Source organism: Eublepharis macularius, chromosome 1 (genome assembly GCF_028583425.1).
Source record: "Eublepharis macularius isolate TG4126 chromosome 1, MPM_Emac_v1.0, whole genome shotgun sequence".
Classification (NCBI taxonomy): domain Eukaryota; kingdom Metazoa; phylum Chordata; class Lepidosauria; order Squamata; family Eublepharidae; genus Eublepharis; species Eublepharis macularius.
Window position 1 is genome coordinate 29,895,547 of NC_072790.1, and position 23,534 is coordinate 29,919,080.

Consider the following 23,534-nt stretch of genomic DNA (forward strand, 5'->3'; position numbering starts at 1 on the left):
ATTTTGCGAGAAATTCCCAATGAAAATACAGTTTACACTGTAAACCAGTTTCCTGGGGGTAAAGTGTAGATGACTGAGGAAGGCAATGGCAAAGCACTCCATAAACAAGAAAACGTTGTGATGTGACGTCCGCCCCCATGGGTCAGTAATGACTCGGTGCATGCAACCTTTACCTACATTGTATACAACTCGGCTCCACCGAGTTGGAATTTTCCTCCACTCCAAGGAACTTTCTCTGACAGCTCAAAAAGGAAAGCTTCAGTGACAGGATAAAAGCCACTTTTTTTTGCTCCCTGTGGGAGAAAGAGCAGCTTGCTGGGTGGTGGTTCTGATTTTGCTTAAGGAAACTGGGCTGGGAAAGGGTTACAATCTCAGTGAGAACTAGGCCTCAATTGCATCCCAAGTAACAGGTACAGAATGGAGGCAGCCAATAGCAAACCACCTCTGTTAGTCTCTTGCCATGAAAACCCCACCAGGGGTCGCCGTAAGTCAACTCTGACTTGAGGGCACTCTCCACCACACAACAGGTACAGAATAATACATCTGTTACCGACCTAAGGAAAAGAAAACAGATCTGTTCTCATTTGCCATGGATTTAACAAAGCAAGTTTGTCTTTGCATTTCCTAGCAAGCTTATTTCACTTGTTGCAATATGCAGAAATGAGCTGGGAGACAACGCGAGCTGTGACAGAGGATGGGATGAGTGCCCAAGACATCCTGCCAGCATGCTGATACAGGATGCCCTTTGAAGTAATCCTCCTCCTGGCAATTCTTGACACAGCCCAACTGCTTTGGTGAGCAGGCATGGTACCAGCCCAACAGATGGGCAGAGCAGAACAGATGGGCAACCCTATGCATGGTTTCCATGTGAAAAACGGAAGAGTCAGCCAGGAATTGCTAAAAGAATGCTGTGACTGTGGTATGAGATACGTCGCAGTTAATAGATCCGGAGGAGTTAGCCGTGCTAGTCTGCAGTAGCAAAATAGCAGAGTCCAGTAGCACCTTTAAGACTAACCAACTTTATTGTAGCATAAGCTATCAAGAGCCATAGCTTTCTTCGTCAGGGGTTTCAATTTTTTCCAAGAGTGTGAAGTTGAATACCTCCATTTACCTACCTACCCCTTTATTTCCTTTCACTTCCAGTGCATCCCATTTCTGATACTAGAAGGAAACTGCTGGGGGAGGAAAAGTACCCACAATACACAGTGCAGGTTGAAAAGAGCGAGAGAGCGACACTACATGAGACATCTGACATATGAAGTGTTTAAAAGGACAGAGCCGGCGGCAGGGCAAAGGCTTTGCTATACACTGGAGCTGTGTGAAGGGGCTGTGAAATGCCAGAAGGGAAACTTCAGCCCATTATAATCTCTCCTGGTCCAAGCTCGGCTCTGGAAGGCAGCTCCAGCCCATTTCCATTCCTCGCTGTCCTCTGGTTGCAATCCTACACAGTATTAGACTGATGAAATTGACAGAGCCTTCAGGGAGGCGAAGATGACCTGAACAAACCCTCTGAGGAGCGAGCTCTGCTGGCTGTTTTTTTAAACTATGCTTTCCGACTAACATTGCATCTCCCCACACTTGGCAAACACGAGGCGTTTCATGTAGAGAGACTCCAAGAGTGAGAGTGAGCAAGCTGGGTCTGGGGACTAGGTCTCTAAACATGGGGAATGGAACAGGACTGAAGCACTGGAAAAGTTAGCAGTTAAGAATTTCTATGTGCCCCCTTGACATTGAATGTTGGGATCTCACCAGACAGTTTAGTGGCTTACATTTGGGTGCTGGAGGCAGGAGTTGCTCACTACTATGCACAGGAGGCTTGTCCTCCAATGATGCATACTGATGTAGGGCAGGTGAATAAAATGTTGAACAAATAAAGTCAGTGTGGCATAGTGGCAGGCTAGGATCTGAGAGACCTGAGTTCGATTCCCCACTCTGCCACCTGACCTTGGACAAGCCACCTACTCTCCATCTAACTTACCTCACAGGGTTGTCAAGAGGATAAAATGAAAGAAAGGAGAATGATGTAAGCCACCCCTGGTCTCCACTGGGGGGAAAAAGTGAGATATAAATGAAATAAAAATTTAAAACGCCATTTTTGGAGGATCCAGCTGTGACTGGTGGTGGTAAGAAATTTCAGTTTTCCAGTTCATTTGCCCAAATGTCTGTCTGGTATGGATTCCACTTAGAAGTCTGCTATTATGAGTTTGTAGGGGGAAACTGGAGGACAGGAGCTGCGCCAGAGATTACATTTCAGAATTCATTGTCAACAACAGAAAGATGGCTTCAAAACGCAGACTACTTTTACAGGACTGTCATGTCTAACTTGTGCCACAACATATGTTATATACATGCTTTAGCATAAGGCACACTAATATTTACTTCCTAATAAACTATTCATAAAAAGCCATCTTGTTTGGTATGGACAAAAACGGTTTCGTATTAACAAACAAAGCCTCTGCAGAAAACAGGCCCTCAAAGTTTTTATTCCTTTAATAAATAACATTTTATTGCATATGGCTATTAAGGAGAGCAGCCAGGATCGATACAGACTAAATACATGACGCTACTCTAGTTCCAAGTATTCTCATCCCAGCACGATCACCGATCACTCCTATATACAGCGTGTACATTGGAAGACACAGCAAGATAAGTCTCTTGTCATATCACAATAGCAAGAAATATATTTAATATCTTGATATTCAGAAATAATTATGTATTCAAAAAGAAAACACTGCTTATTCACTAACTGTTTCTGTTACATAGCCAAAAATATTTTAAAATTTAAGGGAGAAAAATCAAGCAAAATATACAAAGACCCCAAATATACATTGCAAAGTTTTATCAAACTTAATGTTTATACATTTTGGTTCCATATTGTAAACTAAATTAAGAATGTAAATATTTGCATATGCCTTTCGTGAAATGTACAGTATAGACAAGAACTTGCTATAGATTCAAGTTCCTTTAAGATGCTGCCGACTTGCTGTGGCATCAAGAAATACCAGAAGCCCCACCAGAAAGAAGTTAAAATTTTGGTTTCCGCACGTACCGCATTCAGTGTCCCCATTAGCTGGGGACATCGTATGCAATTATCTTCATTATAGCCGTGCCGGCAGGAAGGTGGGCTGCTTAACAGAACAGGTAAGATTGATATTTACATATCAGTTACTTTTTCACCAGCATATGCATTGTAAGATCACCCTCCCCCCCAATGCCCTCAAAAGGAACACTAAGTGGGTGGGAATTACATTCAGGTTTGTCTTGTAATACAATCTTCTGTTCTAAGATTCAGCAAGGAAGCAGGAAGACTTTGCATTGCATTCGGCTTGAGCATTAAGACACTCTGGCTCCGTTCGTCTCCATCAGAATGAAGAGATAATGCTTTGTTTCCAATGACATAAAAGTTCATTCCTTCGCATAGAGAGCTTTCGAGAAAAGCAAACATGTAGCGTACCTTCATAATATGGGAACACAGAAAAGCTCATTACATGGCAAATGTTGGGGATAATCATATCTGGTTGGTTTCATTAGGTTCAGAAAAATCTGTAGCTGAGAGCCAAGCTACAAGTGACGCCTGGCACAGGTTGGACACTTGTCAGCTTCCCTCAAGTTTTGATGGGAAATGTAGGCGTCCTGGTCTTGCAGCTGTAATGGAGAGCCAAGCGGTAAAACCAGGATGCCTACATTTCCTATCAGAACTTGAGGGAAGCTGACAAGTGTCCAACCTGTGTAAGGTGTCACTTGTAGCTTGGCTCTCAGAAACACCAACAGCATCACACTCTCTGGTGTGGCTCAAAGCTGGGAAAGCGCCATCAAGGCTGTTGCCCCTGCATAAAGAACCACCTTCATTATCTCATCCTACACAAGACAGACTTGGTTGGGTAAGCTCTCATTGAAGAAATGTTTACACAAGCTACAAAATTACATTGTCAGCTGCTGAAAATAATCCCCCCCCCTTTTGTAGGCTAAAACACTGGATTTTAATTATATTTTTACAGCCGCTCTCCCCTTGGTTTCTCAATTTTCAAACAAGGAATTTCAAGATTCAATAAACTAGACAAATACTTCCTGATATATTGCTTTTCGGTCAAAACCATGTAGAAGGGGAACAGGTTTAATCACACAGCCGCTTACAAGAAAAAGACAATTTAGTTCGGAATAATAAAACAACGTACCAGTAACCGTCTGCAATAGAGCAAGGAGAGGTTTTGTAAAAGCAATAAATTAGTACGAGTGTTCCCATGTCAAGTTTTCTGTGAAAACCATCTACACAGCAAGTCATTTTAAAAGGTAGTGAAAGATCTACAAGAGTAGTTTCACTCATGTACCATCTGTGACATGTTGATAGCTTTTGGCCACAATAGACGAATTCAGTCTCTCAGGACTAATGGAGCACTTTGACATACTAGGATCAGAAATCAAGGCCATGTTCCAAATGCGGCATCAGTACACGAAAGACTGTTGAGTGTTGTGGCTTGTTGGCTGGAATTGAGGGAGCTAAAAGCTGTTCAAGATTGGAAATCTCAAAACGTGCAAGTATCTCACTGAGGCCTTCAATGCAAAGCTACTATGAAAATACCGGAAGTGTGATGACAACGAAGTTCACCCGGTGTTTAACACACATATTGAAGAATCTATTAAAATTATTATTAGGGGCAAGGGCTCCAGGGGATTTCACTAACACACTATGAAGTCAGAGACAAGTACCAGTGTTTGAAACATTCTAATAAAGAAGCTGTTGTCACACATCTGCACTAAAGAGGAGTTAACGGAATGCCGTGTAAACAAGAAGTTACAGCCCGTCAAGGATTGTGCAAAAGGATTTTGTTACACAGCATACTACAGTGTCTGCCAGACACTGCCAGACACTGTTCCTTGGTAAATCCAGTTCAGAATACACAGTAAGAATCTGATAAAGAGATACTTGGGTCTGCACACCATTGGTGCCAAGAAGAGAGGTGATACTAGACTTCTTATATCTGCACCGTATTTACTGTATTGGGCCTTGCCTCGAGACTACCTCCAGATACTTTTGTATGTGTGTGCGCACTCATGCACACCTTCAGGAGAATAGATTGCACTTACTAAAATGTATCTGTCCAAAGCAGCCTGCCTACTTCCTTGCCTTTTCATACTTTCACATCAGCACCAATAATTCCACAAGAATATCTAATTTAGTGACTCTTTAGAAAACCAAGGAGCAAGGAATGTCTTGGTACTTGCAGAGCTATGGTTTTTAACCCTCATGCTACTAAAAACATGTTTACAGTCCCCACCTAGTTTTTCACCTACAGAAAGGGAGGGGGGGATTTTAATCACAAATCACCACAGAGTGTATTTAAATAACTTACACAACCATATTGGTTCAACAGGTAACCGAGATAATGAGGTTTGTTTCTCAAGCCATGTCAGCCATCTTGATGGCTCAGTCCGCCAGTGTGTGATGCCGTGAATATTCAACTACAGAGGTTTTTAAATTGAATGAAACCATCTGTATATACTTAACACAAACACTTTGACATGAAGTTACACATGCTCACAGACTACGTCTGTCGTACAAGGCTCAGGGGAGGCACCCTGGAAACAGTTTTACATTTCCAAAAGTCTGTTTAGTCAATCAAATATAGACAAAGAGCAACACAAGGCTGAAACAACCTCCAAGCATCACATCTGTGAAAACAGCAGCCATGACCCTCTTCCTACCAAAATACTGAGTCTGTACCTGCCAAGAACTATTAGAAGAATGGGTGGAGATTTTGCCTCTTTCCCCTTTCAAATTTCATTCTCTCTCTTTTTCAGGAACATTTCATTCCTAGCACGAGGGCATTAATAGACCTGACGGAGTGACCCAAAGTGCAATCCTATACAGAGCTACTCCTGTCTAAGCCCAATGAAATCAATTGACTTAGCTTGGAGTAACTCTGCATAGGATTGCACAGACGATATTGTGTTCAAAACCGTGTTTTCAATCTGTTCACCACCCATTGTACCCTTGCATTTCTAGCATGTCAGTGTATGGGAATGTTTTTTTGGTTATTAAAAATGCAGCTAAAATCAGGGTCCACTGATGAACGTAAGCACAGAAATAGGGGGGGAAAGGTCTTTGCAATGTGAAGTACTTAAAAAGCTTAGACAGAGATGATTATACAAATGTGTCAGAGGTAAAGAACAACAACCAAATACAGTTTAATGATATTAAGCTCTGTTGTTTCCATTAGTTAATTTATTATTATAAATATCTTGATAAAAGTCTAATCTAACAAGTTTCATCTTGGCTTAACCTTTCCAGCTCCCACTCTGGGCTTTGCCTGATAAGTAAACACAGCGGCCAGGGAGTGAGAACCACTCAAACCAGCAAGCAGCAGGACTCTTTGACTGTATTAAATAAGGCAGATAGACTGTTCCACACTCAGCACAGAGATAAAAGGAGAGATCCCAGCAATGGTACACCAGCAATACAAATCCAGTTTCGCTTTTTAACTGAGGTAGTGCTGTAGTAGATTTGAAAGAATGCCAGTAATCACCAGATTTGAGTGCTGGAGCAGGTGAATAGTTGAATCTCCTAACATACTGATCAATAAATACAGTTCATCTGTGTTGACAAGGTGAATGGCCACGTGTATAACAAAACAGCTCGCTGAAGAGGTTCCAAGTCCTAAAGGGTATTATCTTAAGCACAGTTTATGCAAATAGCAGCAGAGTTTTGCAATGCATCCCAGGGAATTGAGACAGGCTGCTTTCCCGACAATATAAAGCGACATCAAATAGAGTAAAAGGGACCGTAAAGCAGCTTCCGATTGAAAATCATTTTAAAAAAATTCTACCAAGCAGCTTTTTTTTTTAAACGTCGGACATCTAGGGCATGGTGGTAAAATTGTTTTTGTTTTGTTTTTCATTCTGAAAAGAGAAAGAAAAAGAAAAGTGTCAGTAAATTTTGCGACAAGGAGGAAGAAGGTACAGTCAGGATATGTTCAGTTTATGTATAGCATAAGTGGTCATCCTTGCTGGATCCGCATGCAGAACCTCATGCAGCTCTTTTTCACCAGACAGACGAACTTCCCACGGAAACGAGAGTTCAGGAACAACCAGTTGTTCCTGTGTCTAGCAGAAGCCTCCATGGAGAGTACTGATTGGCTGGCCTTTGTGACATCACAGAGTCATAGTATACCCCCCCCCAAGGGCAGAGCAGAGTGCTGATTGGCTACTTGGCTAGCTCTTGCGACAATCACAAAGCCATGCACCTTCTTGCCAAGAGCAATGTTCCAAATTACAAAAATGGATTGTCTGTTCTGAAAATTAAAAGCCGCCAAACCTTTAACCAATAAACGTTTTTTTTAAAAAAAATCTCTTTTCAGGAGACATCTGTCGGCCTAGAACAAGGGTCCCCAACCTTTTTGAGACAGCAGGCACATCTGAAATTTTGAGAGGGTGTGGTGTGCCATCGCAAAACGACTGCCCCAAGAGGAGGAGCCAAACCAAAATGGCTTCAGCAAACTTAGCCCCTCACACCTCCAGTAAAGAAGGAAAGCCTGAAGGGGTAATGGAACCACACACACTTAAGAGGCAAGCCCATGTTCTTACCCGTCCTCCTGATTCTCCAGTGGAAAGCCCTTCTTTATTTGAATGAGGGCATCAATAAGAACCCTGCCTTATAATGGCTCACCCACTTTAGTGCCAAGAGAAATATCGGCAGGTGCCCGTGCACCCACAGGCACCATGTTGGGGAATCCTGGTGTCGAACATGTGGAAGAAAACAGAAAAGCAGTGCTGGATTTTGAACCAAATGAAAGGCATGGGCCTGTTACAAAGAAATCCCACGCCAGCTCCTAGAGATAGGTTCATCTGTATGCACTCACTGAATTTCATAGCTACTTCTTTAGGATGCATCCTAATCCCCACCCTGGACTGTACCATCTGCACATGGAGAAATTTCTGTAAGACGCAGAGCTCTTTCCATATCCCCCCTCCCATCATGCACAAAGACATTATGAATGGAAGGGTCCAGATCCCCAGTCAGCCCTTCCTGAGTGTAAGGCCTAGTGTAAGGCACTTAAACTCAAGTCACTTGTATCAGTTGCAGGGATGAGATGTCAGACGGAGGAGATAATGAAGCAGACCCTAGTGAGAAGAGAACATTCCCATGTCTGGCCTGACACCACTCGTCTTTTTACAAGCAAAACGCTTAACAGTATTGGGGAGGGGGGTTTAAGGCTCACAAAATGCATACAGGGACAGGGGACCTCCCACATCCCCGCAAGTCCCTCTTTACCAAGTCTTAAGCCTTACACCTGAAAAGAGAAAAGGGCGCCCAGGCTCTTTTCAGTGGCAGAGGCTAAGTGCCAACTCGGGCCTGTCTTTTCAGCAAAGCGAAAATCAATCAGAAAGCCAAAGGCAACCACAGTTTCCACCAATTCAAAACGAAAAGTCACACTTGGGCAGTTTGGGAAGAGACGAGGGGCAGGAAAAATAGAGCCCAGCAAGTTTAAAGAGCCCCCAGGGCAGCCAGTCCGTCTCCCCGCTCTCACTTTGGAAAAGGTGACATTTGTGGATTGGGCAAGGGGATAGAAAACAGCTGCTCATTTGGTTGTTGTGGATTTTCTGGGCAGTATAACCGGGGTCTTGGCGTTGTAGTTCCTGATGTTTCACCAGCAGCTGTGACTGGCATCTTCAGAGGTGTGGCATCAAAAGACAGAGATCTCTCAGTGTCACAGTCACTGTGACTGTGACACTGAGAGATCTCTGTCTTTTGGTGCTACACCTCTGAAGATGCCAGCCACAGCTGCGGGCGAAACATCAGGAACTACAATGCCAAGACCCCGGTTATACTGCCCAGAAAATCCACAACCATCGTTCTCTGGCCGTGAAAGCCTTCGACAATACAGCTGCTCATTTGAGTCAGTCCCAAATGTGAAGGGCCCTGTGTCCAAATTATTGTTTCTTTAACATGCGGTGCCTAGTTTAACAAGGACCTAGCCTCCATTCTGAAAATTACGTATTAAACACACAGATTTATAGAAACCTATTTACAACATTTTATATTCTGCATCTGACGAAGAGAACTGTGATTCTCGAAAGCTTATGCTACAATAAAGTTGGTTAGTCTTAAAGGTGCTACTGGACTCTTTTTGATTTTGCTACTACAGACTAACAAGGCTAACTCCTCTGGATCTTCATCAGTTGTGTATCTTCAGTATGACTGGGTGAGACAGCAAAGAGGTTGCATCGACCTTTGCAAACTATCCCTGCCAGTTCTTTCCTGAACAAGGGAGGAGTGCTAATAAAACACCCAACCACCCACTTGAATGGGGGGGGGCAGTTTCTTTCCAGCATGTAGAAGAAATGAAAAGCAGTATGATATGGGAGAAGAGGAGGGGAGAAAAGAGAGCCATGGCCTGCTTCAGAGAGTAGCTGGTGGTACCCATAAGCAGCAAAGGGGCCTTCTTGTGAACAGCCTACTCATGAGTAAATACCTGCTCATGAGCCAGTTTTAAAAACTGCTTACATACAATATTAAAAGACACATACAAAAAAGGACTACTCTTGAAGTATCAAACTAACTCCCCTTCAAAACTACAACTGCTTGGACGAAGAAGCTCCCATCTGAACCGAGGCACAGCACCAAACCCTGTTTTCAGTGCAATGCTCAGCCCTTTTTCTAATATTTTAGAGGATGCTAGCGAGGCATCCTTTGTACAGCCACCATCCATGGACCAACAGGGTGAACTGGATTCTCCCTTTCCTGTGAGAGAGCACACACACACACACACACACACACACACAGACAAACATGTGGCTCCCCAAAGGAAGACTCCCAAACGAGCCAAGTAACACAACTGCTCAACTCTGACCTTACAACAGTCAGAAGCACTCAAACTTCTAGTCAACTTTCAAAGCATACAGTCACTACACCTCCTTTCTTCACTGACACTAAATCCACACCGACTAAGCAAAATTCAGGTGACTCTCCAGGGTTTGTGTTTTGTCTGCACAGTGGGAAAGTATCATATTTCCCTTTGCAGAGGAGAAGCTAACATCAGAGGGAATTCAGCTGCAGGACTTTTCACTGTGGCTAAAGACAATAGTCCAGCCTTAATTTCCTATGCAATAAAGCTCTTTCTAGAATAGTAAGTTGGCTGGGTTTCAAAGAGATGCTGAGCCATTCCATGGCTAACTCCTGTAATAAGCTCGAAGCAAGCATTTTGTTTCACTGTTTTATACAGGGCAGGATCTCACTCTCAGTTACAGCTTCCCACAGTGTGCACACGCAACAAAATAAACACAAGTATATGGTTACCCTCGACATGTGCATTTCCTATCCAGGAAGCCATCTTTGTTTTAGGACTGCCTGCATTCTCTGAATCTGAGAACATCCATCTTTCTGTATACAGGAGCTAGAGAGGACACGGCTATCCTAATACAAAGAATTGGCCTAAAATCCAAAATAAGTTATCAGACTGTTACAGAAACAGCAGAAAAACCATTTTTGAAGAGCAGGAGGAAAAATTATTGCCTTTTTGTACTGTCCAGAACGGTGGTGGGGTCCAGCCACTACTTGTTAGGGGTGAGTGTGTAGCCTTGGGGCTGCCATCTGCCGAAGAGGAAGCATTCGGCCGGAGGCTTTCATAACATGCTGGCATCAAAAATACACAAAGCAGTGGATCCCTGCTAACCTGCTATGGAAAACTGCTGTATCAACTCTATATTCTGCCAAGTTCTTCCCTTATATCTTTACTGAGTGTGTCCGGGTGGTGGGGGAAGAAGAGATATTTATGATAAAAATCATAATATACTAGTATTCATATTTATCTCAAAAACTAAGTATTTTACCATGTGTATGTGCCTGTACCGTTACTGGACTCAGCTGTGTAATACAAACATCAAATTTGATTATAATGTTAGATGTTTCAATAAAGAACACGTTTAAGGCTATTTGATATCTAATACACGGCAGGGAAGAAATCAGAATCGACTGCACCGTTGTAGATATGCACTTTTGGTGGTTTAAGTTACTGGAATTAAATGCAACACAGACCTCTTTCCCCAACAGTGAAAGCCTTTACATTGTAAGTTCTAGAGGAGCACCAGCTACGGCAAGTACTTTCTCACATGCAGCAACCCGCAAAGCAGCATATCCAGTCAGCTGCGTCTTTCATTCATTATGCCAAAATGTTTGGATTTAAGTCACTTTCATTCCCATGACCAAGTAATCCAAACAATAAAAATGAGCCATCAGCAACAACGTTCACTGGTAGAAAATAAAAACACAACACAGCACAGCATAGCATAATTGACTGAAAGATAAACCAATGCAAGTCTTTAATTTTTTTTTTTTTAAATCTTACTATGGTATGGCTACAATGGCAACCATAGTTCAATTTTCTTCACAACTGGAGACAGCATTAGTGCCCAAATAAGGCCAGGTCCATGAAATTCTAAGCTTCCATTTCTCTTTGAGACATATATGCTAGTGCATTTTTAAAAAAAGAAAGAAAGGAGTGCCTTACCGACTGGGTCTCTTGTTCTCTGGGATCAACATGGCAACAATTCTAACAAACTGGGGAAAGAAAAGAAAAGGGTAAGGTGAGGTCCCTTCACAAGTCCTTTAACAGCATTTCCTTGATGTCCTGTGTGGTGTGGCAAGAAAGCAGGGAACGTTGGGTCTAGCTGTGCTTCACCATCTCTAGCTTTGAAATGCTGAGGCTCAGTTTGGGAGCCACTCCTGATTTAGAGTCCCGTGCCTGCCACCTTCCTTCCTTCCAGCCAATCTATCCTCTCCTGCAAAATCCCTCATTTCCCCCAAATCCCACCCACCTTTGGGGGAGACACATTCCTAAAAGAATGCAGCTGTCCAAAGCCTTTTGAAAGAAGATTTTGAATTGCTCCAACTTCCCAAGTGTCCTATCTACAGTACCGCTAATAATAGCAAACACAGGAACACATATAACTTAACTGGTTGCTCTCTATTCCGTGCACACTGATTAGGGGTTCTAATTGTTTTCGAACCACCTCACATTTTATACCATGTCATATCTGCTCCAAGGGTTCTGGTGTCTAATCAGAGTTTATTGAGGCAAGTGAGGGTTGAGCCTGGCATCTTCAGACATAACAGCTGACCTGCAACCCAGATTGTGACAGATCACAGCTGCCTAATGCAGGTTCCAGGATGACTGGAAATGTGTCATCTGCCCTTCATTGTTGCAGTAAACACAGATCAGATGCCCGTATTCACAGTGACAGCACATTTGTCCTATAAAGTTTACTTCAGCTTTAATACAGCTGCCGAGAAGAACAATCAGCTATTGGTGAAATACAATCAAGCGAAAACACCTTGTGCTGGTGTTCGTATATACACATTTATTCATTTTGTATCACCCTTCTAAGTGTTGAAGATCTCACCTGGTCACCAATCTGGGGAGCCATAAAATATTAGACTTGGCAAAACAATATAAGCAACAAGCAAAATAAGTAACCATGCACCATAAGCAGTTACTACCCAGTCACCAGCACACCTTATAGAGCTTTCAACCATTTGGGGGTGGGTGGGTGGAGGGGTATGTTCACCACTTTGGGTCCACGAGTGGAAAGCAGGATGTCAATCCCACTCCCATCACTACAGGTCACAACTGGTTATTACAAAGATCTGAAGGTCTTTTCAAGGATTTGAGAAAGATCTAAGCTTATATTGCTAGTCTAACATCCTGAATATCTTTTATATTCTATATATGATCAGGCCAACTTTATGGCACTGCATAATGTTATACAGTTACATGTGCGTGTGTGTAAAGTGCCATCAAGCCACAACTGACTTATGGCAACCCCTGCTGGGGCTTTCGAGGCAAGGGAAAAGCAGAAGGGGTTTGCCAGTGCCTTCCTCTGCAGTCTTCCTTGGTGGTATCCCATCTAAGTGCTGACCCTGCTTAGCTTCCGAGAGCTGATGAGATCGGGCTATACCATGTTGCCTTCCCTCCCATACGTTTACATAAAGTTTCCAAAAGTTCTGAAGGAACAGGAAAGTATGATCCAAATGCCAAGAATGACTGGAATTAGCAAAGAGCAGACCAGCACTTAATTTTGAATTTAATAATTACTTTTGTATAGAACTTCGTTTGCTTACATTACTACTTGGTTAGGACACAACACAGAATTATTTGGCATATTCATAACTATGAATGTGTGCAGGTTTTTATTTCAAAAATACGAACATAACCTCAACGTAAGATGTTGTACCCATAACATTTACTGCCCTTCCAACAGCACCTGCACAGTCTAGATTTGTCAAACATGCCACAGAGTTGAGATGGTACAAAGATTGGGCAGTAATTGTATAAAGTTGTAAATGAGTGGCTGGGGGAGTATAGAGAGCCTTGCATCACTTTTGGGGTGTGGTAAGTTCCCATTAAAATAATAATTAAGTGGTCTTCTTGTAACTGACTCATGGAGACCCCTCACAGAGTTATCAAGGCAAGAGATGTGCAGAGATATTTTGCCATTGCCTTCCTCTGTGCATCAATATTGGTCATCCAAGAACTAACAAGGACTTACCCTGCTTAGCTTTTGAGCTTTTACAAGCTTGCACTAGACTGGGCTATTTAGGCTGCTTCAAGTTCCTGTTAGTCCTAAAAAATCTATGACAGAGGCAGGGCTTTTTTTCTGGGAAAAGAGGAGGTGGAACCCAGTGGTCTCGGAGAAAATGGTCACATGGCTTGTGGCCCCGCCCCCTGATCTCCAGACAGAGGGGAGTTTAGATTGCCCTCCGGGAAATCTCAACTCCCCTCTGTCTGGAGATCAGGGGGCGGGGCCACCAGCCATGTGACCATTTTCAAGAGGTTCCGGAACTCTGCTCCACCGTGTTCCAGCTGAAAAAAAGCCCTGGACAGAAGTTCCCAAACTTTTCGCCCTCTTGGTTCCATAAACTCATCCACAGTGTCCCTCACCGTACCCCTACCCTACAAAAAGAATTATTCAGAACAGCAGTCCACTAAGTAAGATCATAACAATAACATTCAAAACCATAACAATTAATCGCACCATTTATTCAAAATCCAATGAATTTTTTTTTTTAGTTTCATTAAACTATAGCGGTCTGACTGGTGGCGTGTTTACTAAAAATTCTGATAGTTTCCACAAGATTTCAGCACCATGCCGAGGCAGAAACTTGAAGCAGGGAAGATGTTTTGCTCTAGCCTGGTCAAGTGAATAACACACTCAAAGGGGTCCACCTCCACTGCCCCCCCTTGCCTCTTAGCACCCTCCTAGGTAATCCCACCACTCCCCAGGAGGTGCTGCCACCCACTTTGGGATCTATTGATCTCTGATCTGTAACAAGGGTTCTGAGTTATTTTAAAAAATTATAAATCCAAAAAGGAGAAAATATTCTGAAAACATATTTAGAATGTTTTCAAGTTCTAACACTTCCATGAGCCATGAGGCAGCTTTAGAGGAAGGCCTCGGCCTCTATAACAACAACATTTATATACTGCCCTTCAGAACAACAATGCCACACTGGGAGCAGTTTACAAAGTGTGTTGTTACACCTCACGACAATCGCCCCGTGAGGTGGGTGGGGCTGAGAGAGTTCTGGAAGAGCTGTGACTGACCCAAGGTCACCTAGCTGGCTTCAAGTGGAAGAGTGAGGAATCAAACCTGGCTCTCCAGATTAGAGTCCTGCTGCTCTTAACCACTACACCAAACTAGCTCTCCTGTTGTTGACCCTTCAGAGTAACTGGTTGACCACTGGGTAAAACAGGAGGCTGGACGAGCTGGATCACTGGTCTGATCCAGCACGGCTCTTCTTGTTTTTCTCTTGCCTAAAAAAAAACACCTTTAAGAAATTTCCAGATTTCTTCCCTATTCTAAAATTATATATATGGTTTGTGAAAGGGCTAAAATGTGTGGGGATTTTTGCTAAATTGCAAGGCTGCATTTCTACAGAATTGGCTAAGTTGAAATGAAAAGCGGAAAAAATGTCTGTCCACATCGGTATGTAATCACTTGACCGTAAAGAACCAACCTATGCAGCTCCATTACAGTTGCAGAAGTGGAGGATTAAGAAAGAAAGAATGAACCTCTTCTTCTCCAAGGAACCTGACTATACCAACAATGCAACTACGTTATCAAGGAAATGTATACGCAGAAGAACGAGTGTCTCCATCCATGTGCTCTGTGTGTGCATTTGTTTTCTTACAAAGTGTGTAGTTAACCCCACTGTACTACTTAAAAAGATCTGCTGATATTAACACGGCTACTACCCCCGCAAATGTTTTACTGTAACTTGTAAATATTGCTCAGTGTGCAAAATTTGGGGAATGCTGCCCCCAGGACCTAATTTCATAAAGACAGTTACTATTCTAGGAGAGGATGCTGATTGTATAAGGCAACCAAACAGTAGGAAAACCAAAGCTCTACTAAACTGATTAATTCAATTCTATCACATAATGCTGGGTTTTAATTAATAGCTCTTAACATTTTATTATAATTTTTATTTTGTATGCCACCTCACACAGATTCTTGGGAGAGGCAGCGTCAACATTTTCTAAATAAAATAATAAATAAATCTCTGGGGGCTCAGTCATAGAATCATAGGGTTGGAAGGGACCTCCAGAGTCATCTAGTCCAGCCCCCTGCATAATGCAGGAAATTCTCAACTACCTCCTCTCCCCCCCCCACCACCACTCTCACACACACTGACTCCATGCCCAGAAGATGGCAAAACACTGTCAGGATCCCTAGCTGAACTGGCATGGGGAAAATTGCTTCCTAACCCCAAAGTGGCAGTTAGCATTACCCTGAGCATGTAAATCTTCCCAATATCATTCATGCCACTGTGCAGCACATAAAGTGGCAGACACAGACAGCTAAACCAGAAGGTAGTTGAAAAAAATTCTCATAACCAAGCATGCAATCTTTCTGTTGCATATTCTTGGAATAATCAAACTGGCCTTAATATAATTAATCTGGGGTGTGAGAAACTGTGGAAATATCAGATCCATTAAAACTTGAAATTGATTACTTCGATCCAGTCATTTTCTACAAAAATGCTTGTGTTTATAGTCACAACGTCCCCATAACTGCGTATACATGTCTTTGTGAACATGGGACTTACAGTGCAATCCTATGCAGAGTTACTCCAGTCTAAGCATGATGAAATCAGTGGGCTTAGACTGGAGTAACTCTGCTTAGGATTGCACTGTCAATGTAGCACAACGCAAGGGTGCACTTTGGAAAAAGATTGACATATACAGACTGACTAAACTTGATTTTCGGTCCAATTGTTAGAAAGTATTTTCATTTCTACATTCCTTGAAACGGCTATGAATCTTTTTTTTAAAAAAACTTTAAAGGGATTAAATTTAAAGCACTATTCCCTGAAGCTATCTTGTTTTTAAATTAATTTCAACATTGCAAAAGATTTCACTTCTTTAGCAAGTAAACCAAGCCCCACAAATTGAGCTATTTCTCCAAAAGCAACACACAAGACGACAACATTAGCCTCAGTTGCCATCTTAAAAAGAATCCAAACAACCAGAAGCGGACTCCTTCCTGCTGGTATGAATAACCGTTCACTTTCCACCATCCAACTTAATCCATTTTATATTAATCGCGACAGTTTGGAAAGGGACCGTTTAACCTAAACAAAAAGTTTCACACAGAGCCATTTACAAAACTATTCAGGTGGCCAACACAGTACCCACAGAACATTTTTTAAAATGTCAAATCAAAATGAGCTGGTTTAATGGCTGAAACGAGCAATATCCCTAAAAGTAATGCCCGATTTAAAGCATCCATTATTATCACAGGTGATAATTGCATTCCAAAAGAATTTTGCCCGGTTTGCTTTCTTCCGGAACCCTTTTCCAGTATGCAAGCGATCCACAGCACAATCCCAAGTGGGTCTATACAGAATCCTAATCAAGACTACTCAATAGGACTTACTTCGAGGAAAAGGCTCTTAGGGCTGCGCTCCCCATTTCCTGCCTATTCTAAAGGATCGCTTCTCTTTCCACTTGTCCATCTAAACGAAACTGACTACAGGTATAGGACTTCTTAAGATAAAAGCACCAAATAAGAAACAGGGACAGGAAAAGGGCCAGCAGAACTTAGAAGCATTTGCTGTCCTCCTTGTTCACCTACATTCAAATGCGTAATAAGACTAGAACAATTGCAGGCATTTGGTCCCTCTATCGCCTAGAAGTGGGATGAACTACCCCCGGGCATCTTTTGGGAGGGATGAAAGATGCAGTAGAAATAATTCCATAAATAATAGTGCCTAGGAGATTGGCATATTCAGCTCTGGGCAGAGCTGTCGCCTACAAATACAGCACAAATTCCAGAAGATTAAAATTTACACCAAGGAATATAAAGTATTTGCCAGTCCTGTTGGAAAGTTCTCCCCACCCATCTTGCTCTGGTGTAACGATCCTCTTAGTTTTAACCAAATCCCTATAAAATAAAAATATTCTTATCGAAACAACTAAGTGCCTGTTTATTGTCTACACTGCTTAGCTTAACTATTTGCATCAACTACAGCTCGGGTTCAGACGTAGCATGAGACAATGGTTTCTTTAAAGTTTGGGAAATCTGAACTTGGCTCACAATCAGGCAAACCTTGGCTTGCCTCAACAAATGCTTTTGTTCCGACCAGTCTCTTTAGCCATGGTATGCAAGGACGGTGTTTTAGGGGACAAACCAGGATTAAACCAGAAAATCCACATGCATACATCACACGAGACCAGAGTTAAGGCGAACTGTATAGTAGCTAAATCAACTTCAGACCATATAGGCTTGGATTTGGCCCGGACCCAAGAATTCTGGGGTGCAACATGGAGGTGAAAAAGTCACATTTTGTGGGCAGAAATCATTCCCTCCAAGGAAACACTCTGGTGCACCCAGCGCATGGTTTTAGATCCTATTTATTTATTTGTGTACACCCCACCTTTCTTCCCAATGGAGACCCAAAACTGGCTTACATAATTCTCCTCTCCTCCATTTTATCCTCACAACAACCCTGTGGGGTAGCATAGGCTGAGATTCTGTGACTAGCCCAAGGTCATCCCAACAAGTTTCCATGGCAGCACAGGGATCTGAATCCGCTTCTCCTAGATCCTAGTTAAATACTCTAACCACAATACCACACTGCAATACCATAATTAATAGAGGTGAGTCCAAACAATTACCCTAACAACAGTTTAGTTAAGCCACGGTCGGAAGTTCAAATGTACCTTTCTAAAGAGCTGGTTTTCACACCTTTAAAGCTTAACCCTGGGAGGTTTTTTTTTGTTGTATATGAAACTGTCCCCTTATTAAAAAAAACTTCTTATAGAAGGTTCTGAAAAAAGTTCAATTAAAGCTGGGTTGTTCAGTAAAGCGGCAAACCCACTCAACTGGTTCATTTAAACATAATGTGGTCGTTCCTTCAATTTAATGCATCAATACGTTCGCATTACAAAAATTGAGGTTTGAGCCATTTCTTATAAGAGACACTCATAAGGGTAGTTAAATAATAGTTTTCTGCTTTCTTATTCAGATATCAGTTCAACACAAAAAAGTAAGGCAGATCACCTCTGATGTTTATCACTAGGTCAGCCCCCAGGGAATACACAGCAGCATCTGGTTACTAAAAAAACTGCTTAAATTAATATGTCCTTTGTAACAAAGGGCCTGCATTCAGTGAAGATGTGTTTTATTTTTTAGCCAGCACACTTGATCTAATGGAGGATGCACTTCTATTTTTACAATTTCAGCTCTCAGTAAGCTTTCCAATCATACACCCCAGTGCTGTTTACTCCTTTTATCAATCTGTAATTTAGCGTCAGAACGATACGCACGTGCCAATTGGAAATCCCAAGACCGAACAAGGTAGCAACAGCACTTTTTAAGCACCGAAAGGCAACATGCCTTTGAAACAGAGGTGGCTGGTGATGACATCCTACATACCATCTTGCACTGGCGTAAAAAACAACAACACCCTTCTTAAATCACCTTCACCACATCCCTAATGCATTTAGAAATAACTGAAACTGGTGGGATAACTAGGCCATAAGCACTGGTCGGTGCATTAAGAGGTAACTAACCGTAAAGATACTTTTCTTCATAGAAGTCCGTTTGTTCTGCCAGTTAAATGGCAGAGTGGCTTTGCAACCTGGCCCACATTCTCTGTCTCTCCGCTTTGCCCCCTTACTCAAGGTCACTGGTCCATGGCTCTAAAGGAATAGGTGTTGTGTTGTCATCACATGACCTGCTTAGCCCAAGATGAAAAAGGCACCTGGGCGCTACAGTTCATGCCCATTGCGGCACACTATTTACAATGTTAATTTTGTTAAACGCTAGGTTTTAGACAATCTTTGCAAGTTCTCTCCTCCAGCTCCACTCCCCATCATTTAAAAAGTAAACTGACTTCTTTCTGGAATGCAACCTTTTCAGTTAAACTTTTGAAGAACTGATACTGGAAGAATATCTATTGCAAGCTCACATCATTATATGCTAATCAAACCCCACCTACGAGATCTTTCCTGCTTGTCTGATAACTGATTACCAGTAATGCAGCCTCATCATTGTTCGTAACTCTGTTCAGTATTCATTTGAGAAATGCCCGATCAAAACACTGAATGGACTTAGTATCATATACAGAAATAATTTGCAGGCAAAGACATTAATGGTGATCCCAGGTACGTGAGGAAACCCTGTGTATCAGACCAGCCTAGCCCACCTCACAGGGCTGTTGTGAGGCTAAAGTGGAAATAAGAATGATGCTGTAGGTTGCTTTGGGTCCCCCCACTGGAGAGAAAAGCAGGGTATCAATATCTAAATAAATAAAGTGAACGGAGTATTCACTGTAGGAGAATGAACGGTGTGAAACTACACAGTTAACACGCAAACACTAGTGTGTGGTTGAATTCAACATAACCGTTCTGAGGTCCAGCTACTTGAATTTAAATGATTTCAGAGAACTATAAATTATCTCCCTGTGAACTCAAAAGAAGCATTTAAAAACATGTTACAGTTTGTGGATCTCCGCACTGTTTGTTTTCCCCCTTGGATGTTGCTCCCTCAAAATCCCACAGGTCACAGGCAAAAAACTGCACGTTAAGGAAGGAAACTGACCTTTCACGGAAGCCGCTTCTTTCACACCGTGGGCCTGGAAGTCCATGCTAGCGTAAGTGCCATTGAGGGGTTGCCTTGCTTTGGCCTTGCCTGGGTCGCCATTTGCCAGAGGGTCTCCCTCCACATCCACGGCGATGTAGTTCAGGCCATTTTGGAAGCCTGCCGAGGTCTCCCGGCACATCGGGCTGCTGTTCTGCTCCTCCGCCAAGCCTTCATTTTTCCTGAGGGACACGTTCTCCACAGAAGCAGAGTTGAGCCGCTTGGGGACGTGTGCAAAGGAAGGAGAAACGGGGGTCACGGTTGTCGTGGAAGAGAACGTCTCCGAACTGTGCCTCCGGCGCCCCTGAGGATCCACCCGGATGACTTTGGCTCCGTGGTTGGGATCGGGAGGAGGGTTGGCAAAGAGAAAGGCTTCCACTCCCGAGATCGTAAGTCGTTTCAAGCCAGCCACGGGGCTGGTGACACGAGGGCTCTCCAGCTTGTGGGAAATGGGCTGAGGCGGGGTGGTTGCTGTTGAAAAAGCCATCTCAGCGTAGTCCCCCACCTCAGAAGACGGGCTAGAAAGGCAAGCCACCCCCATCCCCATCTTTAGGTAATGCTCATCTGTCTGCCCGGGGCTGGGGCAGGAGCCTGGTAACAGGACTTCATCCATGGATCCCACTGAGGCAGTGCCCAGTTGCGACCCATTAAAGTTGAGGTTCATGTAGTTGGAAAGAGGGGAATCAGGACGCTCACCCACACCAGGGCCAAGCGAGGAAATGCCACAGGCTGGCACCAGCGGGTAGCCCAGGCTGACATATTCCCCACTGGAGCTTTGGAGTTTACGTGGAAGGGGTTCCTCGTTCCTACCGGGCACCAATGTCCCCAAGGAAAGGCGACTGGGCCGCACACCACCACCAGGCAACCCTGCCTGCCGGCTGAGAGCGCTCTCTGTCTGGCTGTGGCGCATGGGAGAAGGCATCACCCTGTGGTGGCAAGTGGGGGGGAAAGGCTCCCCTTTGGGGGCATGGATCGGCTTCCCCGCTAGCGAGTTCATATGCACGTAATAGTCACCGTCCTTCTCATCACCCAGAGCATTGGGCCGACCCCGGCAAGCATGGGCCAAAGGACCGCACAAGCAGCTGGATCGGACTCCGGGTCCCAGAGCACCGAAGCCCTCAGGCGAAGGCAGGGGCGAGGCAGAAGAGGTGGAAGAAAGTCCATGAAGAGGAGGCACCAGCAAGGGAGACATGTTGATATAGTCGCCATTGACCAGCCTGCCGTCAGGGCTCTCCCCAGACAGCCGGCTGCCAGCACCCCACATGCGCATGTAGCCACTGTCATCGGGAGAACTCTCACTACTGGTCTTGCAGGGGCGAGGCCGCAAGATCTGCTGTGGGGCTGACACGCTGGTGGGGCTCATAGGCATGTAGGCATTCGAAGAAGCCTGCCCTGGTGAGGCAGACGCCACCCCTGGACTCATGGGCATGTAGCCCTCCTCCCCGCCACCGCTGCGCCCCAGATGGGAGCTGTCACTACTGCTGGTGCCCCCCGAGCCAATTTCCAAGTCGCAGTAGTCCTCTGGATAAGGGGCGTAGGTTGTCCTCGAAGAAGCCCCCGCTGCAGGGACGGTGGCCCGCATGAGCGTGTACTCATCCAGGGAGGCGGAGGAAAGCGGAAGGGGCAAGGGGCGCTGGTGTGCCGGCGTGGTCAGGGAGTAGGTGCGCTTCCTGGGTGCTTTGTCCGCTTGGGCGCTCTCCCACAGGTACAGGCCGAGCGGGCCCCGCTCCATCGCCATGTAGCCATCCAGCTGCTGCCCCGGGGGCGTCTCGGGGGTGTTGCTGGGGTTGCTGACCGTGGAGGAGGAGGAGAAGGGCCGCGGATCCCCCCCGGGGCTGGAGCTCAAGTCCTCGAAGGCCATGAAAGCGGCAGGGTCGCCGGGAGAGCCGGAGGCGCTGGAGGGCCGCTTGGCGAGCAGGCCGGCCTCGGAGGCCAGCTTGGCCAGCACGGAGGCCGAGTGGCCCAGGGCCAGCGAGCGGGCCGGCCTGCCCGCGGCGGCCAGCGAGTGGGGCCTCCCGGCGTCCGGGCTGAGGGGGCTGCCGGCCAGCGAGCCACCCCGGCCGCCGTCGCCCTCGCTGGCCGTCCGCGCCCGGGCCAGGGTGTCGGTGCGCGAGCGGCGGAGGAGGCCGGTCTGGCTGGGCGGCAGCGCGCCCAGGGCCGGGGGGTGGTGGCGCCGCCCGGGCACCGAGATGGGCCGGCTGCCCGCGGCCGAGGCGGCGACGGCGACGGCGGCGCCGCCCGAGGAGGACGACGACGACGAGGACTGGCTCTTGCTGCGCGGGCGGAACTCGGCCAGCTCGCGCAGGGCCCGCATGGCCTCCAGGATGGTCTCGTGGATGTTCTGCGCCACCACGGCGTCGTCGGCCTGCATCCACAGCTCGCCGGGCCCGGTGGCGGCCGAGCGGCCGAGCTCCATGAAGAAGAAGCTGTCCGAGTGGCCGCAGCGGCGGATGTTCATGAGCTGCAGCGTCACGGCGGGCCGCGGGCAGTTGAGGCGCACCAGCCCCACCGTGCGCGCCGCCAGGCACAGCCGGTGCACGCCCGTCAGGTTGCGGCTCTGGCCCAGGCCCTTGGCCTTCAGCGTCACCTGCCACACCTCGCGGTAGGCGGGCGCCGGCGCGGCCGGCCCGTAGCCCGCGTCCTCGGCGGCCGGCGGCGAGGCGCCCCCCGGGGCGGCCTGGCTGTCGCGCAGCAGCTCGGTCAGCGCCCGGAACCAGGCGTCCTGCTCGGGCTCGCTCTCGGCCGCCAGCGCGAAGTACTCGTCGGGCGTGTAGAGCGCGATGAGGTGCTTGTGCTTGGCGTCGGCCCGCTTGTGGATGTTGAGGCAGGCGTCTAGCGCGATGGCCCGCTTGGGCGCCGCCGCCTTGCTCCGCCACTTCTTCTCGCTCTCGTAGTACTCCAGCCGGGCGGGCTGCGGCGGCGCCGACGACGCCTCCTCCCCGCCGCCGCCGCCCGCCCGCAGCACGAAGAAGCGCTTGTGGCCGTGCTTGTGTTTGCGCAGGTAGCCGCACTTGCGCACGTCCGACGGCGCCGGCGGCGGCTGCTGCTCCGGCGGCTGCGGGTGGTTGTTGTTGTTGTTGAGGTTGAGGCCGGCCGAGGGGCTGCCCGGCGGCTCCTGCCCAGGGGGGCTCGCCATCCCCCGGCCCGGGACGGCTACGCCGGCCGCTCCAGCGCGGAGCCGAGCCGAGCCCGGCACAGTCGCCTCCTCCCGCTTCAGGACCACGGACGCGGCCAGGAACTCCTCGCGCTTCTACGCGCCCCAGCTAAAGAGCAAAACAACACGTGACCCGCCGGGTTACCCAGACGCTCGCGCTGGAGGCGAGGGGGGGCCGCGAGGAGGGGAGGAGGCCACGCCGTCCAGCGCCGCTCCTCCTATCGCGCCGCGCAGGGCCGCG

At 46.1% G+C, this 23,534-nt stretch overlaps 1 protein-coding gene across 1 annotated transcript; it reads right to left on the reverse strand.

Annotated features, from left to right (window-relative positions):
• Positions 1-2,474: 2,474 nt before the first annotated feature.
• On the reverse strand, positions 2,475-23,379 carry IRS2 (insulin receptor substrate 2). The gene is made up of 4 exons (XM_054973955.1): positions 20,101-23,379; positions 11,505-11,554; positions 3,770-6,897; positions 2,475-3,561 (listed from the first exon to the last, which is right to left on the reverse strand). Exons 1-2 carry the CDS (start codon positions 23,273-23,275, stop codon positions 11,547-11,549), a joined length of 3,183 nt encoding a protein of 1,060 aa, XP_054829930.1. The 5' UTR covers positions 23,276-23,379; the 3' UTR covers positions 2,475-3,561; positions 3,770-6,897; positions 11,505-11,546.
• Between the last annotated feature and the right edge of the window lie 155 nt (positions 23,380-23,534).

Excerpts from the sequence above, each read along its gene's own strand:
- IRS2 (XM_054973955.1), bottom strand. The coding sequence starts at position 23,275 with ATGGCGAGCCCCCCTGGGCAGGAGCCGCCGGGCAGCCCCTCGGCCGGC.